The 25,752-nt window shown below is 56.2% G+C and overlaps 2 protein-coding genes across 5 annotated transcripts in view; one reads left to right on the top strand and one right to left on the bottom strand.

Moving 5' to 3' along the window:
- nf1a (neurofibromin 1a) overlaps positions 1-25,752 on the top strand; it is a 30,079-nt gene that overhangs the window by 1,910 nt on the left and 2,417 nt on the right. The window contains exons 2-56 of the mRNA XM_029843482.1: positions 929-1,072; positions 1,889-1,972; positions 2,092-2,282; positions 2,353-2,459; positions 2,526-2,593; positions 2,729-2,804; positions 2,888-3,045; positions 4,214-4,387; positions 4,551-4,679; positions 4,760-4,834; positions 4,931-5,062; positions 6,002-6,139; positions 6,241-6,354; positions 6,606-6,685; positions 6,767-6,890; positions 6,985-7,231; positions 7,318-7,391; positions 7,474-7,557; positions 7,731-8,120; positions 8,234-8,373; positions 9,138-9,260; positions 9,334-9,417; positions 9,524-9,640; positions 9,954-10,135; positions 10,212-10,423; positions 10,541-10,702; positions 10,772-10,869; positions 11,123-11,258; positions 12,399-12,461; positions 14,911-15,069; positions 15,136-15,233; positions 15,310-15,456; positions 15,529-15,675; positions 15,747-15,857; positions 19,825-20,257; positions 20,327-20,667; positions 20,744-20,946; positions 21,027-21,220; positions 21,290-21,430; positions 22,204-22,483; positions 22,552-22,766; positions 22,845-22,906; positions 23,028-23,169; positions 23,257-23,358; positions 23,418-23,558; positions 23,634-23,760; positions 23,845-23,976; positions 24,059-24,194; positions 24,266-24,420; positions 24,503-24,625; positions 24,690-24,808; positions 24,878-24,978; positions 25,096-25,238; positions 25,402-25,448; positions 25,521-25,737. Coding sequence (XP_029699342.1) covers positions 929-1,072; positions 1,889-1,972; positions 2,092-2,282; positions 2,353-2,459; positions 2,526-2,593; positions 2,729-2,804; positions 2,888-3,045; positions 4,214-4,387; positions 4,551-4,679; positions 4,760-4,834; positions 4,931-5,062; positions 6,002-6,139; positions 6,241-6,354; positions 6,606-6,685; positions 6,767-6,890; positions 6,985-7,231; positions 7,318-7,391; positions 7,474-7,557; positions 7,731-8,120; positions 8,234-8,373; positions 9,138-9,260; positions 9,334-9,417; positions 9,524-9,640; positions 9,954-10,135; positions 10,212-10,423; positions 10,541-10,702; positions 10,772-10,869; positions 11,123-11,258; positions 12,399-12,461; positions 14,911-15,069; positions 15,136-15,233; positions 15,310-15,456; positions 15,529-15,675; positions 15,747-15,857; positions 19,825-20,257; positions 20,327-20,667; positions 20,744-20,946; positions 21,027-21,220; positions 21,290-21,430; positions 22,204-22,483; positions 22,552-22,766; positions 22,845-22,906; positions 23,028-23,169; positions 23,257-23,358; positions 23,418-23,558; positions 23,634-23,760; positions 23,845-23,976; positions 24,059-24,194; positions 24,266-24,420; positions 24,503-24,625; positions 24,690-24,808; positions 24,878-24,978; positions 25,096-25,238; positions 25,402-25,448; positions 25,521-25,737 — 8,122 coding nt within the window. The remainder of the gene's footprint in view (positions 1-928; positions 1,073-1,888; positions 1,973-2,091; positions 2,283-2,352; positions 2,460-2,525; positions 2,594-2,728; positions 2,805-2,887; positions 3,046-4,213; positions 4,388-4,550; positions 4,680-4,759; positions 4,835-4,930; positions 5,063-6,001; positions 6,140-6,240; positions 6,355-6,605; positions 6,686-6,766; positions 6,891-6,984; positions 7,232-7,317; positions 7,392-7,473; positions 7,558-7,730; positions 8,121-8,233; positions 8,374-9,137; positions 9,261-9,333; positions 9,418-9,523; positions 9,641-9,953; positions 10,136-10,211; positions 10,424-10,540; positions 10,703-10,771; positions 10,870-11,122; positions 11,259-12,398; positions 12,462-14,910; positions 15,070-15,135; positions 15,234-15,309; positions 15,457-15,528; positions 15,676-15,746; positions 15,858-19,824; positions 20,258-20,326; positions 20,668-20,743; positions 20,947-21,026; positions 21,221-21,289; positions 21,431-22,203; positions 22,484-22,551; positions 22,767-22,844; positions 22,907-23,027; positions 23,170-23,256; positions 23,359-23,417; positions 23,559-23,633; positions 23,761-23,844; positions 23,977-24,058; positions 24,195-24,265; positions 24,421-24,502; positions 24,626-24,689; positions 24,809-24,877; positions 24,979-25,095; positions 25,239-25,401; positions 25,449-25,520; positions 25,738-25,752) is intronic.
- LOC105418197 (salivary glue protein Sgs-3-like) lies at positions 16,486-18,499 on the bottom strand. Of its 4 annotated transcripts, none has more exons than XM_029843489.1 (3): positions 18,364-18,499; positions 17,753-18,126; positions 16,486-17,692 (listed from the first exon to the last, which is right to left on the bottom strand). In XM_029843489.1, the coding sequence occupies exons 1-3, from the start codon at positions 18,411-18,413 to the stop codon at positions 16,944-16,946; spliced, it is 1,173 nt and encodes a 390-aa protein (XP_029699349.1). In that variant the 5' UTR covers positions 18,414-18,499; the 3' UTR covers positions 16,486-16,943. The 4 variants fall into 4 exon arrangements, with proteins under 4 accessions (XP_029699349.1, XP_029699348.1, XP_029699347.1 ...); XM_029843488.1 differs by having other exon boundaries at positions 16,486-17,722; XM_029843487.1 differs by having other exon boundaries at positions 16,486-17,673; positions 17,704-18,126.

The following is a 25,752-nucleotide window of genomic DNA, read 5'->3' on the forward strand; positions in this document are numbered from 1 at the left end:
CTGAGCTGCCACAGTCCTACCTGGGGCGCAGGTAATCCAAAGCCACGCCCCCAACCTCCACCTGCCACGCCCCCTCCCCTATTAGCATTTAAAGCTGCAGACCCTGAAACGGGCCCTAAGTGGCTGCACCAAGGCTGAGTTTGGGCTCAGAGGCCCCAGATACAGAGTCAGGGGACCACCGAGGCCGGACCAAAGCCCCCGGACCGGCCGGACCCGGAACCTTTAAGGGTCTTTTCCCCAATGAAGGGTTTTGACTTGCTCCTGTCACGGTGCAGAAGATGTAAATATTAATGTAAATAATTAATCCTCGATTAAGCTGTAACTTTACATACTTTGTTAGTTGAGTGAGCTTTGTTCAGTGTATTTTTCTTTAAAACCACAGGACGTTTGTGCTAAGTATTAGCATGATGCTAAAAGGACGTCGGAACTAATGTGACGTTCAGGGGGATTTCCCTCAGAAAGGATCGTATCACTTTAAATGAATCGTCATTAAGACTTAATTAATAAGGTTTTTCTCTTTTAGACGGAGACGCTGGTTGATTAGTGAAATATTCATCTTATTTTTTAAGAGGTTTAAATGACTTGGCGTCATTATGGCAGCTAACAGTCGTACCAGATGAACTGATGTCATTAGTAGCTGGATGAAACGTCGCTGGGCTCGGTTGGTTTTTAGATTATTGAGGTTTTAATCCTCTTCCCGGTGAACTGGGCCACCAGTGAACTGGACACTGGTGTGTTTGTGAGCCCCGGAGCCAGACAACACACATATTTGTGTGAAACAAAGAGCGCTCAGAGCAGGCGGCGAGCGCAGGCGTGAGCCGTCCTGTCATGATGTCACTGCTCGGACACCATTTTGGACATTTGGAGACATTTGTGGCGTGTGGAGGAGGGTTCCGTTGGTTATTTAATGTCATTCCTTCCTCTCCAGCTTCCCATTAAGGTTGGACACCAGAACACACACACCAAAGTGAGCACAGAGCACAACAAGGAGTGTCTGATCAACATCTCCAAGTACAAGTTCTCCCTGGTCATCAGCGGCCTCACCACCATCCTCAAAAATGTCAACAACATGGTGAGTGCGGCGCCGCCGGTGAGGGCGGGTCGATCCTCCACTTTGCTCAGCACCAGAATCCTAAATCAGGCACATTTACCCAAGAACTCCCAAAGGTCAGCAGGTCAGACGGCTGCACTCTTCAGCCCCGACCCAACCCAACTCAACCCAACCCATCCCAACCTGACCCAACCTGACCCAACCCATCCCATCCCAACCCAACCCATCCCATCCCAACCCAACCCATCCCATCCCATCCCAACCCAACCCATCCCATCCCATCCCATCCCATCCCATCCCATCCCATCCCATCCCATCCCATCCCATCCCATCCCCATCCCAACCCATCCCATCCCATCCCAACCCATCCCATCCCATCCCGACCCAACCCATCCCATCCCAACCCATCCCATCCCATCCCAACCCATCCCATCCCATCCCGACCCAACCCATCCCATCCCGACCCGACCCAACCCAACCCATCCCAACCCATCCCAACCCAACCCATCCCATCCCATCCCATCCCATCCCAACCCAACCAAAGCGCCTTTCCTCACCCCACGCACGGAGCGTCGGGTGTCATTGACAACATAAATCAAACCCAGTTACAGCCGAGTTTTGGGAATTCTTGGAGCGGCTGATCTCCGCTCATTCCACTCCGGGTGGATGCAGATTTGTTCCATCAGATTCAGGCGACGCCGATGAGTTCTGCTCGTGATTCTAAAATAAGTTCCGACTAAGTGAAGCCACAACCCCTCCGTGTTTCCTTTCCCGTGTGTTTCTTCCTGGATCGACCGGAACCACGCGACCTTCCCGTGGCCCGTTGCTGCCGTGAAGCGGATATTCGGAGAAGCCTCGGAGAAGAACCTCTACCTCTCCCAGCTCATCATCCTGGACACCCTGGAGAAGTGTCTGGCTGGGGTGAGTCTGCCTGCTGCCGTAGCCCCGCCCCCCGACAGAGTGGGTTTAGCCCCGCCCCCGACAGAGTGGGTTTAGCCCCGCCCCCCGACAGTGGTAGATCTTCCCTTTGTCCTCCTCAGCAATCCAAGGACTGCTTGCGTCTGGACGAGACCATGCTGGTCAAGCAGCTGCTGCCGGAGATCTGCCACTTCATCCACACGTACCGCGAGGGCCACCAGTACGCCGCCGAGCTGCGGGCCTCCGCCTCCGCCGTGCTCTTCTCGCTGAGCTGCAACAACTTCAACGCCGTCTTCAGCCGCATCTCCACCAGGTGGCGGTCTCTCTTTGAGGTGTGGGGGCACGGCGCCGGCGCCCGTCTGACATCCGCTTGGCCTCCGCAGGTTACAGGAGCTGACGGTGTGCACGGAGGACAACGTGGACGTCCACGACATCGAGCTGATGCAGTACATCAACGTGGACTGCTCCAAACTGAAGAGGCTCCTGCAAGGTCAGCTCGGCTCCTCCCCCCCGCCCCCCCCACCCCCCCGCTCCTCTAACGCCGTGTCTGTTCCAGAAACCGCCCTGAAGTTCCGAGCTCTCAAGAAGCCGGCGCAGCTCGCCGTCATCAACAGTTTAGAGAAGGTGCGTTGGCCTCGGCCCGGTTCCTCTCCCCGGCCCGGTTCCTCTCCCCGGCCCGGTTCCTCTCCCCGGCCCGGTTCCTCTCCCCGGCCTGCTCGTGCACGGCCGCCTCTCACACGTGCACGTCTCTCTCTGCAGGCCTTCTGGAACTGGGTGGAGAACTACCCGGATGAGTTCACCATGCTCTACCAGCGGCCCCAGGCGGATATGGCAGGTCGGCACCGCCCCCCCCCCCCCCCGGGACGGGTCTCCGGTCCATATGCGCTGATGTTCCTGTCACTTTTGTGGTGTGTTTAGAAGCAGCAGAGAAGCTGTTCGACCTGGTGGACAGCTTCGCCGAGAGCACCAAGAGGAAGGCGGCCGTGTGGCCCCTGCAGACCATCCTCCTCATCCTCTGTCCCGAGATCACACACACCATCTCCAAGGACACGATAGAGGACAGCAAGGTCAACAAGGTCGGCCACACACACACACACACTCACACCCGGGCTCACACACACTCACACCCCCCCCCCCCCCACACACACACACACGGGCTCACACACACACAGGCTCACACACACGGGCACACACACACACAGGCTCACACACACACACACAGGCTCACACACACACACACAGGCTCACACACACACAGGCTCACACACACACAGGCTCACACACACACACACAGGCTCACACACACACACACCCTCACACCCCCCCCCCCACACACTCACACACACCCTCACACACACTCACACCCCCCCCTCACACACACACACACACACACACTCTCACACACCCTCACACACACTCTCACCCCCCCCCCCACACTCTCACCCCCCCCCCCCCCCCACACACACACTCACACACACACACACCCTCACACACCCTCACACCCCCCGCCCACACACACACACACACACACACACACTCTCTCACACACCCTCACACACCCCCCCCCCACACACACACACACACACTCTCTCACACACCCTCACACACCCCCACACACACTCACACCCCCCCCCCCTCACACACACACACACACACACACTCTCACACACCCTCACACACACTCTCACCCCCCCCCCCACACTCTCACCCCCCCCCCCCCACACACACACTCACACACACACACACCCTCACACACCCTCACACCCCCCGCCCACACACACACACACACACACACACACTCTCTCACACACCCTCACACACCCCCCCCCCACACACACACACACACACTCTCTCACACACCCTCACACACCCCCACACACACTCTCACCCCCCCCCCCACACTCTCACCCCCCCCCCCACACACACACTCACACACACACACACCCTCACACACCCTCACACCCCCCGCCCACACACACACACACACACACACACACACTCTCTCACACACCCTCACACACCCCCCCCCCACACACACACACACACACTCTCTCACACACCCTCACACACCCCCACACACACTCACACCCCCCCCCCCACACACACACACTCTCTCACACACCCTCACACCCCCCCCCCCCCCACACACACACTCTCACACACACCCTCACACCCCCCCCCCCACACACACACACTCTCTCACACACCCTCACACCCCCCCCCCCCCCCCCGCTGTGTCTGCAGAAGCAGTTCCTGGACAGCTTGCGTAAAGCTCTGTCAGGTCAGGGAGGCAGCAAACAGCTGATGGAGAGCGCCGCCATCGCCTGTGTCAAGCTCTGCAAAGCTTCCACCTACATCAACTGGGAGGACCACTCCACCATCTTCCTCCTGGTCCAGCCCATCGTCATGGACCTGAAGGTCTGGACCCGACCCCCCCCCCCCCCCCCCCGAGTATCTCAGCTGTGTTTTCACTCGTCCTCACATCTGTAACGGACCTGATGCTGGAGCAGCGCGTCCCCACTCAGTCTGAAACCCCCCTCAAGCCCCCCTGGTTGTCACTGATCCCTTGTGTTCCCATCAGGCTTTGCTCTTCAACCCCGCCAAACCCTTCTGGAGGGGCACGGGCAGCCAGAACGCCGACGTGGAGCTCATGATGGACTGCTTCGTCTCCTGTTTCCGCATCAATCCTCACAACAACCAGCACTTTAAGGTGCGCCCTCACGCCCCCCCCCCTTCTGTTCCTGGGGGTGTCATGCTAACGTCTGCTAATGGTTTCTGTTGTCCTCGCAGGTCTGCCTGGCCTCATCCTCCCCCTCCACCTTTCACTTTGTCCTGGTCAACTCTTTGCACAGAATAATCACTAACGTGAGTCTGGGGGGGGGGGGGGGGTCGTCTGGGCCCGAACCGTCCGCCGGTTCTCGTGGGCTCGCTCCGTTTCTCACCTCGCTGCTCTCCTTTCAGTCCCACCTGGACTGGTGGCCAAAGATCGACACACTGTACTGCTACTCCGGAGAGCTCCGCTTTATGTTCTCCGACACGCTGAACCGGGTCATCCAGGGCGCCGGCACACACGCTCCATTGCGCCCGACAACGGTAAGAGCGTCAGTACCGCGACAGCGGGACCTCTGCTCACGAACGTCTCTACATGCGGAATATTCGGGTTACGAAGCGTCTCCACGGGAAAATATTTCCTCTTCTTACGAAAGAAATTTCAGGATACGAAAGGCAAAAACACGCTAGCGTTGCTACTCGCAGCTCGCGGAGTTTAGCGAACGTAAACATGCTAGTAGCTGCTCTGCCATTGGCTATCGCCTAGCATCTTCCTGCCATCCCATTGGCTATCGCCTAGCATCTTCCTGCCATCCCATTGGCTATCGCCTAGCATCTTCCTGCCATCCCATTGGCTATCGCCTAGCATCTTCCTGTCATCCCATTGGCTATCGCCTAGGATCTTCCTGTCATCCCATTGGCTATCGCCTAGCATCTTCCTGTCATCCCATTGGCTATCGCCTAGCATCTTCCTGCCATCCCATTGGCTATCGCCTAGCATCTTCCTGCCATCCCATTGGCTAGGAGGGACGTCAATATGTACACGTTTGTGTGTGTCCCAGCGTCGCCTTCGTTTTACTTTTATTTATTGTGGGTGTTTGTATGTTTGTCCATTAGATGGCGATGTTACCACAAGTGTTAATGTTCGTTGCTAATGACGGCTAATGTAAGATTAGCCTGTAATAAAGTTCCATTTTTTCCTGGAGAAGCCTTGTGCTGAATTCCTACATTTATTGTGCGGTCATCTAATTGTAACATGGATTTGTTACATGTTTTGATGCATTTTTATGATTTATAAAAACAATTTTGGGGGCTTGGAACGGATTAGTGCATTTACATGGAAAACGCGTCTCTACTTACGTAATTTTCAGGTTCTGGAAGCAATGAATTTGGTAAGCAGAGGTGCCACTGTAGTGACGAGGTACAGAGGTGTTGGGTGTTGGGGAGGCGATGGGAGTGATCCTGCTTCTCGTCTTTGTTCAGAGTCTGACCTTCAAAGGGAAAGTGACCAACAGCCTTAAATTCAAAGAGAAAACCACAGAACTTGACACTCGAAGCTACAAGTGCCTCCTGCTCGCGCTGGTCAAACTCATCCACGCAGACCCCAAACTCATGTTGCACGTGAGTCCCGCCCCCCCCCCCCCGGTGCCGACTTCTCGTCTCCTTTGCGTCCTATCTGAGTCCTAACGCCAGAAGGCCTCTTGTGTTTTCCTGCCTTTCAGAACCCGGTGAAACAGGCTCCGGAGATGCAGAGCAGCACGGCGGAGCTCATCACCGGCCTGGTGCAGCTGGTGCCGCTCACCAACAGCACCCAGCTGTCACAGGAAGCCATGGAGGTCAGCGCCTCCTCGCACTCGCTTATTTAGGTTTTCTGGGAAACGGGGATCCATTTTCTCTTTTGTGCTGAAATCGCGGCACCGGTTGAGAACAGCTTCTCCTTCTGTGTTTTAAAATAGCAGCTTTGTTTGTTTGGAATGATCTTAACGTGGGGAAGCTCTTCGGGACGTTTGGAGCTACTGTTACAGCGGTTTCTGCTTTAAACTGACTCCTCCGTGGTGGCTCAGCAGATATTTCATGTCGTCTCCAGGCTCTGCTCGTCCTGCACCAGCCGGAGACCATCGAGCTGTGGAATCCTGATCTTCCCATCGAGACCTTCTGGGACATCAGGTATTGAACCTGTGAGGTCAGAAGGACTTTCCCTCTCTTCCCACCAGCTTGGTCCAGCTTCTAACAAACCTTGCGATCCAGCTCGCAGGTCCTCTTTCTCATCTGCCGTCGCCTGACCAGCCAGCAGATGGTTAATGGGACCGACGTCCTGAAGTGGCTGAGGGAGATCCTCATCTGCAGGAACAAGTTTCTGCTCAAGAACAAGGTGCAGGACCCAGAGTCTGCATGTGTCGGCACAATATCGAAGCCAAAATGGCGGTTTGCCTTGTCACCAACCCGCGGCTGCTCCCTCCCCCCAGGAGTCGGCCACCATGGGCGGCGGCATCCCCATCTGTCGGCAGGCCCAGACCAAGCTGGAGGTTTGCCTCTACATGTTCCTGTGGAGTCCGGACACGGAGGCCGTGCTGGTGGCCATGTCGTGTTTCCGACACCTCTGCGAGGAGGCGGACATCCGCAGCGCCGCCGACGAGGTGCCCGTCCAGACCATCCTGCCCAACTACCCCACCTTCAGTGAGCTGGCCTCTGTCAGCAACATGATGGGAACCGGTCAGTTTTCAGCCTTCTGACGGCTTCGTCAGTCGCGGAGGTGCTCGTGATGTTCTAGCTAACCACGTTATTGGGTCTGGATGCAGGTCGCTCCACCCTGCAGAAGAGGGTGATGGCCTTGCTGAGGAGGATCGAGCACCCCACGCCTGGAAACATTGAGGTAGCCTTTTCTTCTGTCACAACTTCCTCTTTTTCAATCCATTTCCTGTCACCTTTGCGATGACTGTTGGTTCTATCCTCAGGCCTGGGAGGAGACGTATTCTAAATGGGACCAGGCCACCAAGCAGATTCTAAACTCTCCAAAAAACAAGGCGGATGACGGGCAGGTAAGTCTCCCTGTGAAGACGATGTGAGATGATGTCTTCACCCCAGCCGTCCATCTGATCCAGGATTAAACCCATCTCCAGTCCTCCCATCTGTCCGTTCAAGCCTCGTTAGCATTAGTTTTGCTGTTTGGGAAAGATTCAGGTGAGACTGGTGTGTCTGTGCCCCCCCACAGCAGGAGTGGATCAACATGACCGGTTTCCTGTGTGCTCTGGGGGGAGTTTGCCTCCAGCAGCGCAGCACCCCCGGTCCTGCTACCTACAGCCCCCCCATGGGCCCCTCAGCAGAACGCAAGCAGTCCATGATCTCCATGGGCCCCTGCGACATGTCCAACCCTCTGGTGTCCGCTTCCTCCTTCTCCTCGTCCGCCTCCAACGAGACCCCCGTCGGCCGCTTTCTGGACCGGCTGCTTTCTCTGCTGGTGTGTGGCCACGATCGGGTCGGCCTCCACATCCGCACCAATGTGAAGGACCTGCTGGGCCTGGAGCTCAGCCCCGCCCTCTACCCCATGCTGTTCAACAAGCTGAGGAACAGCATCGGAAGGTTCTTCGACGCGCAGGGACCGGTATGTTTTAGGGTCTCGGCTACATCACGGATTAGCTTAAAGACAGGAAGCAGACGTGCAGTCAGTGTGTGTGTGTTTTGTCCTGGAATAGTCTCACGTTCTTCTGTTTCCAGGTTCCCATTAACGACACCAACACTCAGTTTGTGGAGCAGACGATCGCCATCATGAAGAACCTGTTGGACAACCACACGGAGGGCAGCTCTGAGCACCTGGGCCAGGCCAGTATCGAGACCATGATGCTGAATCTGGTCAGGTGAGCGCTCCCCGCTGCCCCCTACCTGTCAGAGTCGAATTACAACACTGGAGTATCACTGCTGGGCTTTTCTGAAAGAGACAAGTCCTTATTTTTTTCTTCATTTCTATATTTTAATGTAAATACACCTCAGTTTGGACTAATGTGTGTCTCGGCTGGAAATTCAAAAGTGGCCTGTTGGTGCCTGATTCTGACTCCTCTCATATATAAACTACAACTCCTCAACCTGTAAACAAAGTGGGACCCAAACCTCTGGAGCCTCTTTTGTTGTGTTTACTGAGCTTCATTAGGTACTGCAGGCCTTTCTGTGTTCTGTGCTCTCTGTCTGACCCTAACCCAGGATGCTCAAGGTCAGTTCCACCCGTTTCATGGGCCACTTTACCCACACAGGGACTATATCTTCATCGGCCCATCGTTGCAAGGGTTCCCCTCAAGTGGAAGCTCCACACTGTGCCATCGTAGAGAAGACACCCCAGAAAAACCCATTCTGTTGCCAGGGGTTCGAGGCCAAAGTTGCCCTCGTCCCTCTTAACTTTGAATGTAATAGCGGGTTTCAACCCATAGAGGGCAGCAGATTTTTAATTCAAAATACGCCAAATTGAAATACTTTGACTAAAATAAGCTAAAACAACGAACTAAAATGAGAGTTGGACCAGAATCAACACTCTTTCATACCCAATTACCTGTTTTCAGCAGGAAAAAACGTGGTTTTGTGGTGTTCTTCCACTGTCATAACAAAGACTTGAGCTTTGGTGCCTTTTCAGGTATGTGCGCATCCTGGGAAACATGGTCCATGCCATCCAGATCAAAACCAAACTGTGCCAGCTGGTTGAGGTGATGATGGAGAGACGAGACGACCTGTCCTTCTGCCAGGAAATGAAGTTCAGGTCAGTGACGCCCCCGACGATGGCGGTGGTGAGATGAGGCGGATGTTTACCGGCGTCTTCCTCTGTGGTTTAGGAACAAGATGGTGGAGTACCTCACAGACTGGGTGATGGGAACGTCGAACCAGGCCGCTGACGATGACATCAAGTGTCTGACCAGGTGGAGCTCAGTCCTGTCGACGCGCTTGAGAACAACTGTGAGGGCTCTGCCTCACCCTGTGTGTGTGTGTGTGTGTGTGTGTGTGTGTGTGTGTGTGTGTGTGCAGGGACCTGGATCAGGCCAGCATGGAGGCCGTCGTGTCTCTGTTAGCTGGTCTTCCTCTCCAGCCGGAGGAGGGCGACGGAGTGGAGCTGATGGAGGCAAAGTCTCAGCTGTTCCTCAAGTAAGAACTGTTTGCTCTCGTCTCGGCAAAGCTTGAAATCTGGCGGCTCGTTTTGTGACTGATTGTGATTTGATTTTCATTTTTAATTTGGTGGAACTCTTGCCAGGAAATTGAGGGTCAAATGTGGTCAGAAGTAAAGTGTCCGTCACTGGGGCGTCGTGCCAAACGGACGGATGACGTGTTGGAATGATGATTTATATTTATCGTGTACTAAGTCACACACGAGTCTGGTTTAAGAGCAGCCCAACAGCCGGTTAATTCCTCTGTAGCAGCGTCAGTCTTCACGTTCTGGGGCCTGTTTGTGGTCCTACAGGTACTTTACGCTCTTCATGAACCTGCTCAACGACTGCAGCGAGGTGGAGGACGAAGGCCAAGCTGTGGGCGGGCGGAAGCGAGGGATGTCCCGCCGCCTGGCCTCCCTGCGCCACTGCACCGTCTTGGCCATGTCCAACCTGCTCAATGCCAACGTGGACAGCGGGCTCATGCACTCCATCGGTACTTTGGAGACGGCTGAACCATGCAGATGGGTTCGCGGGGCGGTTTTGACCTGAGACGGCGTGTTCTTCCGCAGGTCTGGGTTACCACAAGGACCTCCAGACCCGAGCCACCTTCATGGAGGTGCTGACCAAGATCCTGCAGCAGGGGACGGAGTTTGACACGCTGGCGGAGACGGTGCTGGCGGACCGCTTCGAAAGGCTGGTGGAGCTGGTCACGATGATGGGAGATCAGGGGGAGCTGCCCATCGCCATGGCGCTGGCCAATGTGGTTCCAGGGTCCCAGTGGGTATGTAGCTCACTTGGAGATCTCCCTGCCTGTTGTGTTGCTCACTGAGCTTCGACTACATCCTGTATTTGTGCGTATACCTCTGTACAGTGGAGAAAACCTGTGTTGTGTTTCCAGGACGAGCTCGCCAGGGTCCTGGTGACGCTGTTTGACTCCCGACACTTGCTCTATCAGCTCCTGTGGAACATGTTCTCCAAAGAAGTTGAGCTGGCTGATTCCATGCAGACCCTATTCAGGGGGAACAGCCTGGCCAGCAAAATCATGACGTTTTGTTTCAAGGTGGGAATCTGGAGTGTGGCCGTCGCTGATGGACAGACAGGGAATCACGGCTGCCGCCTTGTGTTGCAGGTGTATGGGGCAGCGTACCTGCAGAAGCTCCTGGAGCCCTTATTGAGAGCGGTCATCACCACCCCGGACCACATCAGCTTTGAGGTGGATCCCACCAGGTGAGATTATCGGTCCTCCGCCTGGTTCTTGGCACTCTTCTCTGTTTAAGACCCGTTGGCTTCTCACAGGTCCTCCTCCAGCTCTCCTAAGGCCTCAGGTGCTTTGTCAATAACTTTTGTTTTACCAGGGAAAAATTCCAAGAGAAATCTTCATGTTTGGTGTTCAGAGATTTGTCTGAACATGATGTGAGGAAGAGTTCCTGTTGGTCTTGGGATTCTTTGTGAATACGGGCGCTGGTTTCTATGTTTCCAGGCTGGAACAAGGTGAGAACCTGGAGGAGAACCAGAGGAACCTCCTGCAGATCACAGAACGCTTCTTCCAGGCCATCATCGGTTCCTCTAGCGAGTTCCCCCCACAGCTCCGCAGCGTCTGCCACTGTCTTTACCAGGTAGGACCTCACTCACTCTCTCTCTGCCCCCCCCCAGCTGCTCATCCAACCTGTCTGCACTCACCTGTGTGCGTGCACATGCGCGTGCACACCACGAGCTCTCCTGATGCTACACAGCTCGCTGCTCAGCACATCATAAGCATCAGCTGCGTGCGATTGTCCTTCCTCTTTCTTCTGAGGCCCCGCCCAGAAGCGCCACGGGACGATAAACCTGCCCCCCCCCCCCAAACAGGACCCTGGTTTTCTCGCGGTGTCAAAGTAGCTTCAGACGTATTCATGTAGCCTTCTGCCACCCCGATGGGGCGCGTCTCCTCCCGCTGACGATGTTTTCAACCACCAAGGGGGACGTTCAAACACGCCTCAGACTCCAACTCACTGGTTCTGATTGGCAACACCGGTAAAACCCGGTTCAGAGCAGGTCCGTAGTGGTTCACACTGGTTGAAAACACCACGGTGACCTCACCTGTCAGGCCTGTGGTCACACCTAAACGCTGCTCTGCATTTCAGTGGTGATCCAGATTCAGAGTTATTCCATCTTTATGGCCTGTGGACTTCCAGGAATGTTCACCTGGAACCTCAACTTCCCCTTTTCTGGGGCTTTTTGACCCAAAGTGTGTGTGATATCCTCATTGGTGGCCGGTTTTCATTCTTCCCACCTGTTGTTGGTTCCACTGTGTGTGTGTGTGTGTGTGTGTGTCGTCAGGAGCTTCGTTCTAACGCACCAGGCTGGATGAAGACAGGATTAGGTGTGATCACAGTTTCATTTCCGCCTCTGAACGCACCCTTGTTCTCCATCGCCATAGCTGCCGCTGCTTCCGCCTCCGGCGCGCCGCTGCAGCTGGCGGCGCCGCTCGGGCCCTCACACACCTCCGCAGCGTCCACAGGCCTGTGTGTTCTGGGTGTGCGTCCATGTCTCTGCCATCTGAGATATCCCTTTTATTTTGTCGCTGCACCGTGCACTCGCACTAACGCTGACGTGCCGGCGCGCCACGCATGCACTGACACGCTTCCAGCCCGCAGCAGGTCTCATTTCTGTGTTTTTATTGGACTGAGTGTGTGTGTGTGTGTGTGTGTGTGGGACAGGTTGGTGTGTGTGTAGCTGGTGCTGTGACCATGATTGTGCTCATCTCTGTTCTGTAGGCTACTTGCCACTCTCTACTGAATAAAGCAACAGTAAAAGAAAAAAAGGAAAACAAAAAAGCAGTAAGTTTGGAGAATCTACTTTCCCTCAGACACTTTTGCCCCTAAAGCAAAAAAAAATTAAAAAAGAAGCCTTTTTTTTTGCATCTCTTCCATGTAATTGTTTTTTATTATTTCTTCATTCCGTGATGATTTGGTTTGATTTGGTGTTCGGTGTCTCTGGAAATGTTTATTCTTTTATTTCCTCCATTGTTCTACGACCATCGTACTAATATTTTGGTTCCATTTGATGCATTTCCAATTAACAGTTCCCAGGAAACTGTGGCCTTCTCTCTTTTTTTCTGGACTCTGATTTGCACTTGAAGACATTTTCTCAGAACATTTCATCTGCCCCCCCCCCAAACACACACACACACACACACACACACACACACACACACACAGCCCATGAGTGTCCAGATGAAATCTTCTGACGAACTGTCGTCCCTCTGGTTGGACTCTCTGCTCTGCCGTCTCCGTCCTCCCAGGGTCTCTGCGTAGGTTCCTGCTCCCGTCTCAACCACGTTGGTTCTCACTCCTGTGGGGGGGGGGGGGGGGGGGCGCGAAACCAGCCACAAACCTTCGCGCCCCTTTCTCACCTGCAGCAGTGAGAATGTCGGCAGTTTTATTCTCTTTTGCTTCCCTGACACGCTGGACAACACTTACAGGGCTGACCTCTGACCTTTGGCCCCTGGCACTAGCATCAGAGTGAGTGGGTGGTTCTGGATGGTTGAGTTTTATTAAAAGTTAACGGAGCGACGTCGTTGGGGGCGGGGCTGAGAAGCGGAGGGTTGTCGGTTCGAGCCCCAGTGCGGACAAAATCTGGAAGGTGTTCTGGTCGTAGGGGAGGTGCCGGAACACCTTCAGAGCACTGCTGAGGTCCCCTTGAGCAAGGCACTGAACCCACCGATGCTCATATCGAGCCATAACTGGCCACTCATCCAGGGGGGACCTGCCTTGGCCCATATGTGCCCCCTCCCTGTGACCCCAGCAGGGGTAAAGGGAAGAAGACGAGGGTCGATATCAGTGAACTGTCTCCTCGGTGTAGTTTTGAGTTTGCCTTTATTTTAATTTCTACTTGTGTTTCACGTTTATGTCTCTGTGTCTGTAGCGTTTACGCGACCTCCGGTGACCTCCGGTGTCAGCGTTTACCGTCACTTTGGCCTGATTTTGACCCAAACATGGACAGAAAACTGAGGATTGTCAGATTTGTGCCTGCTATTTCTTCAGATTTGATGTTTTGGCTCATAGTTTTGAAAGCAGCACCCTGTCATGACATCAAACACTCGTCGGTTAGGGTTAGTTCAGGGTTAGAGTAGGGTTGGGTTTGGGTTAGGGCTAGGTTAGGGCTAGGTTAGGGTTAGGTTAGGGCTAGGTTAGGGTTAGGTTAGGTTAGGTCAGGGTTAGGGCTAGGTTAGGGTTGGGTTAGGGCTAGGTTAGGTTAGGTCAGGGTTAGGGTTAGGTTTGGGTCAGGGTTAGGGCTAGGTTAGGGCTAGGTTAGGGTTAGGTTAGGGCTAGGTTAGAGTTAGGTTAGGTTAGGTCAGGGTTAGGGCTAGGTTAGGGTAACCCTGACCCTTCCTTCCAGTCTGTCTGCTACCTGGTGCTGGGTTCTTTTGCCTTTTCATTGCGTTTCCTCCCGTCTTTGGTCCAAAGTGTCTCTGTAAATAAAGCAGGCCCAACGTTGGACGGGGACCCGTGAACTGTCCCTCCAGATGCTCCGAGTCGGACCACATGTGAGGGGCTCAGAATTCCGTGTCTTCTGTCCCAAAAGGGTGAAAAGCAGCTGGCTTATGTCCTGAAGGTTTCCAGTTGCTGATCTCTCTCATCCGTTCAGAGGATGAATGAGTAGCTGCTCCACCTCCCTGGTCTGGGGGCTGGTCCACAGACACCTGCTGGGGTCCAGATCTTCATTTAAGGCCTGTTTGTAGCAGGGAGCTTCTGTAGCTTCTGTCCTCTGAGGAGGAAGCTGCTTGTGGAACGCTGCAGTAAACTGCTCCGGGAACGGGCGACATTCCTGGAATGTGTCCTGAAACGTTTGAATGGTCCTCGGCTGCTTCACGCCACCATCAGCACTCATCTGTCTTCACGGCTGTTTTTGAGTTCCTCTGTTCCATCCGTCACCAGCAGAGAGGAGTCGCTGGGGTTCCGTGTCCTGCTTGTCTTCTCTCTCTCTCCCTGGCACTGTAAACACTGAAGCAGAACCCTCTCGCTCTTCTTCCAACCTCTAAAGGAACTGAGATTGCGTCTCAGCTCATGTCCGCCTCCACCGTTCATTTTTCTGATGTCTGTCACAGTTTCACAGGTGCTCACTTCACACATTCCGAATCACGTCTGTTTTGCTCTCACCAGACCCTCTTTAGCTCTATAACACACTCCAATATTCCAATATTCTCTCTCCCTCTGCTCAAAACTCCCTCTCTTTTTCCTTCCATCATTCCGCCTCGTCCCGCTCCCTCCATCTGTACACGCACAGGTGGTGAGCCAGCGCTTCCCACAGAACAGCATCGGAGCGGTGGGAAGCGCCATGTTCCTGCGGTTTGTCAACCCGGCCATCGTGTCCCCCTACGAGGCTGGAATCCTGGAGAAGAAGCCTCTTCCCCGCATAGAACGGGGCCTGAAGCTCATGTCCAAGGTGAGAACGGGAGCGCGCTGGGTTTCCGAGCGGGCCGAGAATCAGCGAGTCTTCTTCTGTTGCCAGATCCTGCAGAGCATCGCCAACCATGTCTTGTTTACAAAAGAGGAGCACATGAGGCCTTTTAACGACTTCGTGAAGAGCAACTTCGATGCAGCCAGGAGGTGAGACGGAACCACGGGTTCCAACGTTCGGATCGATGCTTTGCTTTAGAGGCACTCATTCTTCTCCCCACCGCAGGTTTTTCTTGGACATCGCTTCGGACTCTCCTCCCAGCGACTCGGTCAACCACAGCCTGTCCTTCATCAGTGACGGCAACGTTCTGGCCCTCCACCGCCTGCTGTGGAACAACCAGGAGCGGATTGGCCAGTACCTGTCCAGTAACAGGTCAGACGGAGACCCCCCCCCGCCCCCCCTCCTGCACAGACTCTGCTCAACAACGCTCCTTTCTGTGTCCAGGGACCATAAAGCTGTAGGCAGGCGGCCCTTCGACAAGATGGCGACCCTGCTGGCCTACCTGGGGCCGCCAGAACACAAACCCGTGGCCGACACTCACTGGTCCAGCCTCAACCTGACCAGCTCCAAATTTGAGGAATTCATGACCAGGTGGGTCAAGCGGTGGGGTTTTTCCTCTCCGGCTTGGAGAAGTAGAGTGACTCTTTCTGCTTGTTCTGCAGGCATCAGGTCCACGAGAAGGAGGAGTTCAAAGCCTTGAAGACCCTCAACATCTTCTACCAGGCAGGAACCTCCAAAACTGGCAACCCAGTGTTCTACTACGTCGCCCGCAGGTACGAGCTCACGGTTAAACTGTGGTTGCCAGATGAAAGAATCGTTATTCTGGATGAACCATTGATCGAGTGGTTTAGCCTGATTGATACTCGGAAACTGGAGTAACGGATCTGTGGGATGTGGACATGTGACCATCAACGGTCGTTCTCAAAGGAGCAACATTAGCAGCACAGCTGAACGGTTCTGTCACTCCGGTGATCAACTTCTTTATTTCTTTGTCATGTCGCTACTTTTAGCCGCTGCACGTGCTGAGGAAACGATGAAGTTGGTGTCATCCATCCGGTTTGACTTAGCAGGAAGAAGAACTGGCCACATTTGCAAATAATAATCTAAAAACTGCCACATCCACCGAGGGGATCACGGGTTGACCTGTCCCAACAGTCAATCAGGACGTTAGCCTGCGAGGTAGCCGCCACGGCTAACTCCACAGCAGCGATTACTCGCGAATCGTCGTCCAAAAAAGGCTTCGCGTGGTTTCAGGCTTCCTCCGTTGTTTGTGGGTAAAGCTCTGGTTCCCGTCCACATTTGAGGGCAGACCAACAGAGAAAAAGGGTCCTACACATTTGCTGCCCCACAATCACCGGAGCCCTGTACGACAAGAGGCTACAGACACACACCGACAAAGACTTAGCGACTTTATCATTGCCTTTATTCTTTACAGCCAAATATCACTAAATATCTGCTCCGACCACCGAGCTGTCAGAATATGACGGCTGAACAATCATCTCAGGTGGACGTTGAGCTCTTCTGAGCTAAATCTGAGTAAAATCTGATGATTTCTGTGCCAAACATAGATAAACATTCACTCACAGCAGGCGCTGATACATCCAGATCCAAATCTGTGATCTGATACACGTTGATGCAGCTACAATAGTTGGTGCCGTTAGATGGAAAAGAAAAGCCGAGTTTTGCAACGTTCTGAGATTTTCCGCCACTGGAGAACTCATTCCCCTCCGCTCTGCTTCTCAAACGCTGTGAAAGTCGCTGGCTTCCGTTTTGCCTCTGGTTTCTCCACTTCCTGTGTTGTCGGCCACAGACGTTGTTGAAACCACCGGCAACAGTTGTGTGGCGGTTTCGAGCGGTCGTCATCCCTGAGCAGTTTCCCCGACGCCGTTTGCTGGAAAGTCGTCTGTGAGGCTCACGGCCATCAGGTCGCCCACTGTTGTTGTGGGAGAGGCCGCACGGACGCAGGTTTCCTTCTCTGCAACGCCGTTGGTGGTTTTTGCTTCTGGAGCGTCGGCAGCGGCGCCCGTACGCCCCTCAACGTCGCGTCCTGCCCCCTGCTGGTCAGACGGAGCTCCTTCACGTCTGTCTCCAAAGGTCGTGCCTGGGTTGATGTCCTCCATCTCCTCGTCGGTCTCTGGCAGCAAAGACAACTTTCTGGACAAGCTTTGGGGCAGGAAGCTGGAGAGGGAGATGCGATTGGACGACCGCTGTCTGATCTGGCCGTTGTCTTCACCGTCCTCGATGAACGGAGACGGACCGGCCCAGTTTTTAATTGTTATCTGCTGCTCGTTAAGCTTCCGTTTCCTGATGTAGATGACCAGGAAGCTAACCATCATCAGGACCAGGGTTGCTCCTATGACCCAGGCCACCACTGTGCTATGATTGGCCTCCTTGGTTGCCTCTTTTTTTGGACGACCCCCGTCCTTCTCTGGTCTGATGATGTCCTCGAGTGTCCTCTTGGTTGTTGCCGGTGTAGTTTGTGACGGGGCCGTCGGCTGCACGTCCGTGATTAGCGTGGGCTGGGTGGACATGGAGGCAGTGGTCCCGGGCGGAAGCGTGGTGGGGATGGAAGTGCTGGGCGGAAGCGTGGTGGGGATGGAAGTGCTGGGTGGATGTGTGGTGGGGATGGAAGTGCTGGGCGGATGTGTGGTGGGGATGGAAGTGCTGGAGCTCGTTTCCATGGGAGTTGCCGTTGCCGGGGTGCTGGGCTGCATTGAGACGTCTGCTTGTTGTCCCGTTGTGGCGTTTTCAGCCCGTGTTGAGTCGCTGAGCTCAGGTAAGAGGGGAAAGGTGGCCGCTGCTCCCGTTTGGACCGCTGGCGTCGGTGTTTGTGCTGAACGTTGCACATCGGTGGTGGGATCAGGGAGGAGACGCGGACCTGAGGTGGGCGCTTCCTGCGTCGCCACGCGGCCCTTTGGTGTCGTGAGACTGTCATTCTGCTCGGTGGTCACGGCGCCACACGACGTCAGCAGCCAAATTAGAACCAGGCTCGATAGATGAAGGTTCATCTTTGTGGTTTCTGTGCAGTTTGCTGTCCTGAGGCTGAAAGAGAGGAAGGCGTCAGCCTCGAACGGGAAAGTAACGCACATCTGTTTGTTCTCTCGAGTTAAGTTCGGCTTCTGGTGCCAACGTAGGATAAACCCCACAAGATTAGCATTAGCAAAAGAAGTCGAGGCTTCACGTTGAGCTGGGAACTGCCCGGTTCTCCACTGCTGATTCTTCTGATGGTTCTCATCAGTCTATAGATTCCATACGTGCTTTTAATCCGGCTTCACTTACCAGAGACTCTGCTGTCGTCTGTATTGATCCCAGAGCGGTTTTTGGCTCATCGGGACGTCGGCTGTCTGAGAAGTCTTGAGCAGGAACTGACTTTGTGCTTGAAAACACGCCGTTGCCTCACAGGAAGTGTGACTCTCTCGCTCTGCTAAATTCAGAACTTCTCCCTCTGTGGTTGCACCAACCCGCCGCTCTGGCGTTTGATCGAGAAGCAGATGAGCAGCTGTTGATGGCGGCGAGTATAAAATCTGGAGTCTTTTAGCCCAAACACACCAGGAAAAACGGACACTTTTGTCTGAAGATTACGTTTTATTTCATACGTGCTCATTATCAACCACTTAAATGATTAATGTTTCGGGTTAAACATCAGCGATCACCAGCTGAGCTCAAAGACACCAGCAGCCCCCACGTCTGGGTTTGTTGTTCTGGACCTCACGTTATGGACGAGTTAAAGATTTAAGCATGTGTTTAATAACTCTGCTGACACCTTCTTCATTATCGACACTCATTCTAATAATCGGGGCAAATGTGACTCAACGCCGCTTCACACCACGAGGGGCATGTCCTCCAGGTCCTTCAGAACCTCCAGGCAGGAATCTCTGGACCTGGAGGTGGACAGGTGACCCATCTTCTCCCCCGAGTTATAATTTGTTTCCGCTCGCGGCTCCTCCTGACCCGTTCCGGCCTCCTCCCGCTTTTCCTCAGGCGGATCTTCCTGGTTTTCCGCTCTCACCTCCTCGAGCACGACGCTGGCATCGCAGGGCCCCACCAGTCCCTGGGCCTCTGGCTGGTCAGCCTCCCAGTAGCACGTCCCGCTCACCAAGTCCACATTGGAGCGGGAGGTCCGGGGGACGTAAACTCTGTGCTGGATGTGGTAGACCTGGCACGCCAGCACGATGGTGCTCACCAGCAGGCAGAAGATGAGCCCCCCAGCTGAGCCCAGGGCGATCAGGCCCAGCTCGGTGTCGATCAGGCAGTCACACAAGGTGCCGTTGGCGCCGGCGTCCGTGCCGTTGGCGCCGGCGTCCGTGCCGTTGGCGTCGTCTCTGGCGGTGACATTGAGCTCGGGGGCGGAGTCGGAGCTGCTGGCTTCTGTTTGAAGATGAGGCGTTTGGCTCAGGAGGTCCTGGTCCACGTCTGCCTGATGGAGGTGCAGCAGGTTCAGCAGGAGGAGGAGCCAGAGACAGGTTCTGGTGCCATCCATGGTCCCTGGATGTGAGACAAGCTGTTAAAGTGAAGAACCCCCACAGAATTACAACGCTACAGCTCAAACCCCACAACTTACTGGATTTATTCTGATTTGAAGGATCAGTTCTCTGAATCTCCTGCTGCTCCGGAGGTCCTCTGAGGTCGCTCTCTGGGCTCGTTGTCCTTTCCCACTCTCTATTTCAGGGTCGCCGGTTCTGGTTCTGCTGGTCTGTATTAGAAGAGCTCATTTATAGTGGCTTTGCTGTTTTCCCGAAGGTTCAAAACGGGCCAGATAAACGGAGACCTGCTCATCTACCACGTCCTCCTCACCCTCAAGCCCTACTACGCTAAACCCTACGAAATCGTCGTGGACTTGACACACGTGGGACCCAGCAATCGCTTCAAGACCGACTTCCTGTCCAAGTGGTTTGTGGTCTTCCCCGGGTTCGCGTACGAGAACGTGGCGGCCGTGTACGTCTACAACTGCAACACGTGGGTGCGGGAGTACACCAAGTACCACGAGCGGCTGCTGACGGGGCTGAAGGGCAGCAAGCGGCTCCAGTTCATCGACTCCCCGGCGAAGCTGGCCGAGCACATCGAGGCGGACCAGCAGAAGCTGCCGGCAGCCACGCTGACCCTGGAGGAGGACCTGAAAGTCTTCCACAACGCCCTGAAGCTGGCCCACAAGGACACCAAAGTCTCAATCAAGGTGAGTTCCAGACCGCGACACGGCAGCATGTTCAGGAGCAGAAAGAGAACCGGACGCCTGCTCTTTTAGGTGGGTTCCACAGCGGTTCAGGTCACCTCTGCCGAACGGACCCGCGTGCTGGGCCAACCCGTCTTCCTCAATGACGTCTACTACGCCTCTGAGATAGAAGAGATCTGCCTGGTGGACGAGAGCCAGTTCACCCTCACCATGGCCAACCAGGGCACGCCGCTCACCTTCATGCACCAGGAGTGCGACGCCATCGTCCAGTCCATCATCCACATCCGATCGCGCTGGGAGCTGTCGCAGCCGGACTCCATCCCGCAGCACACCAAGATCCGACCCAAAGACGTGCCCGGCACCCTGCTGAACATCGCTCTGCTCAACCTGGGCAGCTCTGACCCCAGCCTGAGGTCAGTCCCGGAGGAACCCGGAGGTCTGAAGCCTGCTGGGCCGCCTCTGACCCTTCTCCTCTTCTCTCCCCTCCAGGTCTGCAGCCTACAACCTGCTCTGTGCTCTGACCTGCACCTTCAACCTGAAGATCGAGGGCCAGCTGCTGGAGACCTCGGGCCTGTGCATCCCAGCCAACAACACCCTCTTCATCGTCTCCATCAGCAAGACGCTGGCGGCCAACGAGCCCCATCTGACGCTGGAGTTCCTGGAGGAGTGCATCTCCGGCTTCAGCAAGTCCAGTAGGTCCAGTACCATCTTTAGCTACGGAGGGTGAAAAGGATGAGGTCTCTCTTGAGCCCGCGTCCCGTTTCTGCCGCAGGCATCGAGCTGAAGCATCTCTGTCTGGAGTACATGACGCCCTGGCTGCTCAACCTGGTGCGCTTCTGCAAGCACAACGACGACGCCAAGCGCCAGCGCGTCACCGCCATCCTGGACAAGCTCATCACCATGACCATCAACGAGAAGCAGATGTACCCCTCCATCCAGGCCAAGATCTGGGGGAGTCTGGGGCAGGTGAGTGCACCACGGGGGGCAGTCGGATGGGTGCCGTCGGGGGGCGTTAACGCCGTGGCTGCGTTCCAGATAACGGACCTGCTGGACGTGGTGTTGGACAGCTTCATCAAGACCAGCGCCACGGGAGGCCTGGGCTCCATCAAGGCGGAGGTCATGGCGGACACGGCCGTCGCCCTGGCCTCAGGGAACGTCAAACTGGTGTCCAGCAAGGTGAGAGTCGGCCGGTGCCCCACGCACGCGTCTGCCTTCATTATGGGATGCTAACGTTAGCAGGCTTGTTCGTTCAGGCTAAATAAAAACAGCTCCCGGGTCACCGCACCCTTGGAGCTGATGTCTCCTCTCCACACTGGCATCAGTGACTTGACTGAAATTGAAATGGCCGTTCCTCAGAGAGCCCTCCTCCCGTGCCACCTGTGCCCCCCCCCCAGAATTAAGAGTCTCTGTTACTTACCTTCTAGTGGAGGAAACTGATCCACGGCGGTGGCTGGCTGGCTCCTCGGGGCTCCTCAGGGCGTCCGCACCAGCAGACTCATGGTGTGTGTGCTCTGGGTCCAGCTTCAGCCCCAGCGCTCAGATAAACAAACGCAACACACACGAGGCACAATAGACGCGCGGGGCCCTGGCTCCTATTATGGCTGCCGGCTGGCGCCGCTGAATGGTGGCCATTGTGGCCGCTGGCACCGGGAAGCACGCAGGCAGCCGGAGCTGGAGGTCGGGCCGCTCCTCGACCTTCTACCAGATGAATTTGCGACTGAACAAAATCCGATTTAAAAAAAAATCCCGTGCGTGGAAGCTCCCGTGCGTGGTCGTGTCCACGCGGGTCCTTTGGGACGTGGCGTCGGGAGCCACCTTCTGAACACAATGAACCCTTGTGTGGCCTCCTGAACTCTGTCACCCGGCGCTCCGGCGACGCCTGTCACCGTCTGGCGTCCACGGAGACGCCGGCAGCATTGTCCTGACGTCTCTCTGTGTTTCTGCCGAAGGTGATTGGGCGGATGTGTAAGATCATAGACAAAACGTGCCTGTCGCCCACGCCCACGCTGGAGCAGCACCTCATGTGGGACGACATCGCCATCTTGGCGCGCTACATGCTCATGCTGTCCTTCAACAACTCCCTGGACGTGGCGGCCCACCTGCCCTACCTGTTCCACGTGGTGACGCTGCTGGTGGCCACCGGGCCGCTGTCCCTGCGGGCCTCCACGCACGGCCTGGTCATCAACATCATCCACTCGCTGTGCACGTGCTCGCAGCTCAACTTCAGCGGTGAGGACGCGCCGGCGGAGGAGCTTTGCAGCTTTTTAACGGTCGCTAACGCGCCGCTGTGATTCCAGAGGAGACCAAGCAGGTGCTGAGGCTGAGCCTGACCGAGTTCTCCCTGCCAAAGTTCTACCTTCTGTTCGGCATCAGCAAGGTCAAGTCGGCCGCCGTCATCGCCTTCCGCTCCAGCTACCGGGACCGCTCCTTCTCACCGGGCTCCTACGAGAGGGAGACGTTCGCCCTGTCCTCCCTGGAGACGGTCACCGAGGCCCTGCTGGAGATCATGGAGGTCAGCGGGGTTTCTGAGGGGTTCTGAGGGTTTCAGGGGTTCTGTGGTGGGAGCTGACGTCCTGCCTGTGTGTCTCAGGCCTGCATGAGGGACATCCCAGCCTGCAAGTGGTTGGACCAGTGGACCGAGCTCGCCCAGAAGTAGGAAACTCTTGTCACTTGAATGTAGCCGCCAGCGGCAGCGTTCCCGGGAAGCTTCCCGGCCACAGACGGAAGCCTGTTCCCGCTCCTCCGGCAACGTTGTCTCTCTGTGTGGCTCCAGGTTTGCGTTCCAGTACAACCCGTCGCTGCAGCCCAGAGCGCTGGTGGTGTTCGGCTGCATCAGCAAGAGGGTGACCCACGGCCAGATCAAGCAGATCATCCGCATCCTCAGCAAGGCCAGCCCGCTGCTGAGCATCGACCGGGTCAGGCCCGCTCCGTCCCGCCGCTCTCGGGCTTTTCCCGTCTCCGTCGGCGCTGAATCCTTGTGCCCTTCGTCCTCTTCCTCACAGGGGCTGGAGAGCTGCCTGAAGGGCCCGGACAACTACAACAGCCAGGTTCTGATCGAGGCCACGGTCATCGCTCTGACCAAGCTGCAGCCGCTCCTCAGCAAGGTACCAGACCCGGTTCTGATCCCAGTGCGACCCGAGACTCAAAGGCCGTCTGTTTTCAGGAGTCTCCGATGCACAAAGCTCTGTTCTGGGTGGCCGTGGCCGTGCTGCAGCTGGACGAGGTCAACCTCTACTCCGCCGGAACCGCCCTGCTGGAGCAGAACCTGCACACGCTGGACAGCATGCGCGTCTTCAACGACAAGGTAACGCCGCCGCCGCCGCCGCCTGGCGCGGTCCCGGTCGCTGCGTTGCCCTGACTCACGTGTCTCGTCCTCCAGAGCCCGGAGGAGGTCTTCATGGAGATCCGGCGCCCCCTGGAGTGGCACTGTAAGCAAATGGACCACTTTGTGGGTCTGAACTTCAGCGCCAACTTCAACTTTGCACTGGTGGGCCACCTGCTCAAAGGTAAGGGCAATAGCATCGAGCGCCCGCTGTCGTCCGGAAGCTGGTTCTGAAGGCCAGTCTGGTCTGCTTCGGTTCCGTCTGCAGGCTACAGACACCCGTCTCCCACCACTGTGGCCAGAACCGTCAGAATCCTGCACACGCTGCTGTCTCTGATCAGCAAACATCTGAAGTGTGACAAGTTTGAGGTCAACACTCACAGCGTGGCCTATCTGGCAGGTAGGAACCCCTTTGGGTTGGGTCGGGCCCGGTAGCCCCGGGTCAGAACTGCTTTGGACTCGGTCTCTGCTCTTTACTGCAGCGCTGCTCACCGTTTCGGAGGAGGTCCGAAGTCGCTGCAGCCTCAAGCACAGGAAGTCGCTGCTGATCTCCGACCTCTCCGTGGACCCGGTTCCCATGGAAACCTACTCCAGTCACATCACTGACCCCAGCTGCAGGTGAGGAGGAGGCGGAGCGGAGGTCCACCTCACGGGCGCCGTCGCCTGACCGCTGCTCCCGTTCCTTTCAGAACCCTGCGGGAGACTCAGCCGTGGACCTCGCCTCAGGTTTCGGAGCGCTACCTGTCGGCCCACCCGACGATGGGCCAGGTCAGCCCCCGGACACGCAAGTCCATGAGCCTGGACATGGGTCAGCCCTCGCAGGCCAACGCCAAGAAGCTCCTGGGTACGAGTCTGGTTCATGCTACATGCTAAAGCTAAAGGCTCCGACCTCTCCAGAATCCCAGAGCTGTTCTGTCGCCTTGCAGGCACCAGGAAGAGCTTCGACCATCTCATATCAGACTCGAAAGCACCAAAGAGACCGGAGATGGAGTCCGGGATGACCACGCCTCCCAAAATGCGGCGCGTGGCTGAGAACGACTACGAGATAGGTGAGGCACCGATGCGCCGGCCCGGCTGTTAGAAGGTGAACGCCAACGCTCTGTGTTACCGTAGAGACGCAGCGGATCGGAAACTCGCACCTCCGGAAGGTGTCCGTGTCGGAGTCCAACGTCCTGCTGGACGAGGAGGTGCTGACGGACCCCAAGATCCAGGCGCTGCTGCTCACTGTGCTGGTGAGGGAGCCGAGCGTGGCCACGCCCACCAGGGGAACCGGGCCTTTACTCACCTTTCTCCTGTCTCAGGCCACGCAGGTCAAATACTCCACCGACGACTTCGACCAGAGGATCCTGTACGAGTACCTGGCCGAGGCCAGCGTCGTCTTCCCCAAGGTGTTCCCCGTCGTGTAAGTGGCCCTGAAGGAAGCGGGTCGCCGCCCCCGGACCCTGGACCCCGGGGGGCCCTGACACGCGTGTCTCCAACGTGCGTCCACGCTCACGCTGTCTTCTCGGTTCCTCCTCAGCCACAACCTGCTGGACTCCAAGATCAACACTGTGCTGTCCATGTGCCAGGACACCAACCTCCTGAACCCGGTCCACGGGATCGTGCAGAGCGTGGTGTACCACGAGGAGTCGCCGCCGCAGTATCAGCCCTCCTATCTCCAAAGTAACCGCCTCGCCTCGCTAACGCCTCGCCGGCTAACGCCTCGCTCGCTAACGCCACGCCGGCTAACGCCACGCCGGCTAACGCCTCGCTCGCTAACGCCTCGCCGGCTAACGCCATGGCGGCTAACGCCACGCTGGCTAACACCTCGCTGTCTGTTTTGCAGGTTTCGGCTTCAACGGTCTGTGGAGGTTCGCCGGGCCCTTCTCTAAGGTACCGACCCCGCCCTCCTCTCGGCCGGGACGCGCCTGGTTTGAGGTGTTGACGCCTTTCCTGTGATTTCAGCAAACCCAGATCCCCGACTACGCCGAGCTGATCGTCAAATTCCTGGAGGCGCTGATCGACAGCTACCTGCCGGCGGCCGACGAGGAGCGGGGGGAGGAGCAGCTGCGGACGCCCACCTCCCCGTACCCCCCCACAAGCCAGAGCCAGCTCAGCATCACTGCCAACCTGAACCTGTCCAACTCCATGACCTCACTGGCCACTTCCCAGCACTCCCCAGGTAGGAAGGGTGGGG

The sequence above is a fragment of the Takifugu rubripes genome, chromosome 11 (genome assembly GCF_901000725.2).
Source record: "Takifugu rubripes chromosome 11, fTakRub1.2, whole genome shotgun sequence".
NCBI classification, from domain to species: domain Eukaryota; kingdom Metazoa; phylum Chordata; class Actinopteri; order Tetraodontiformes; family Tetraodontidae; genus Takifugu; species Takifugu rubripes.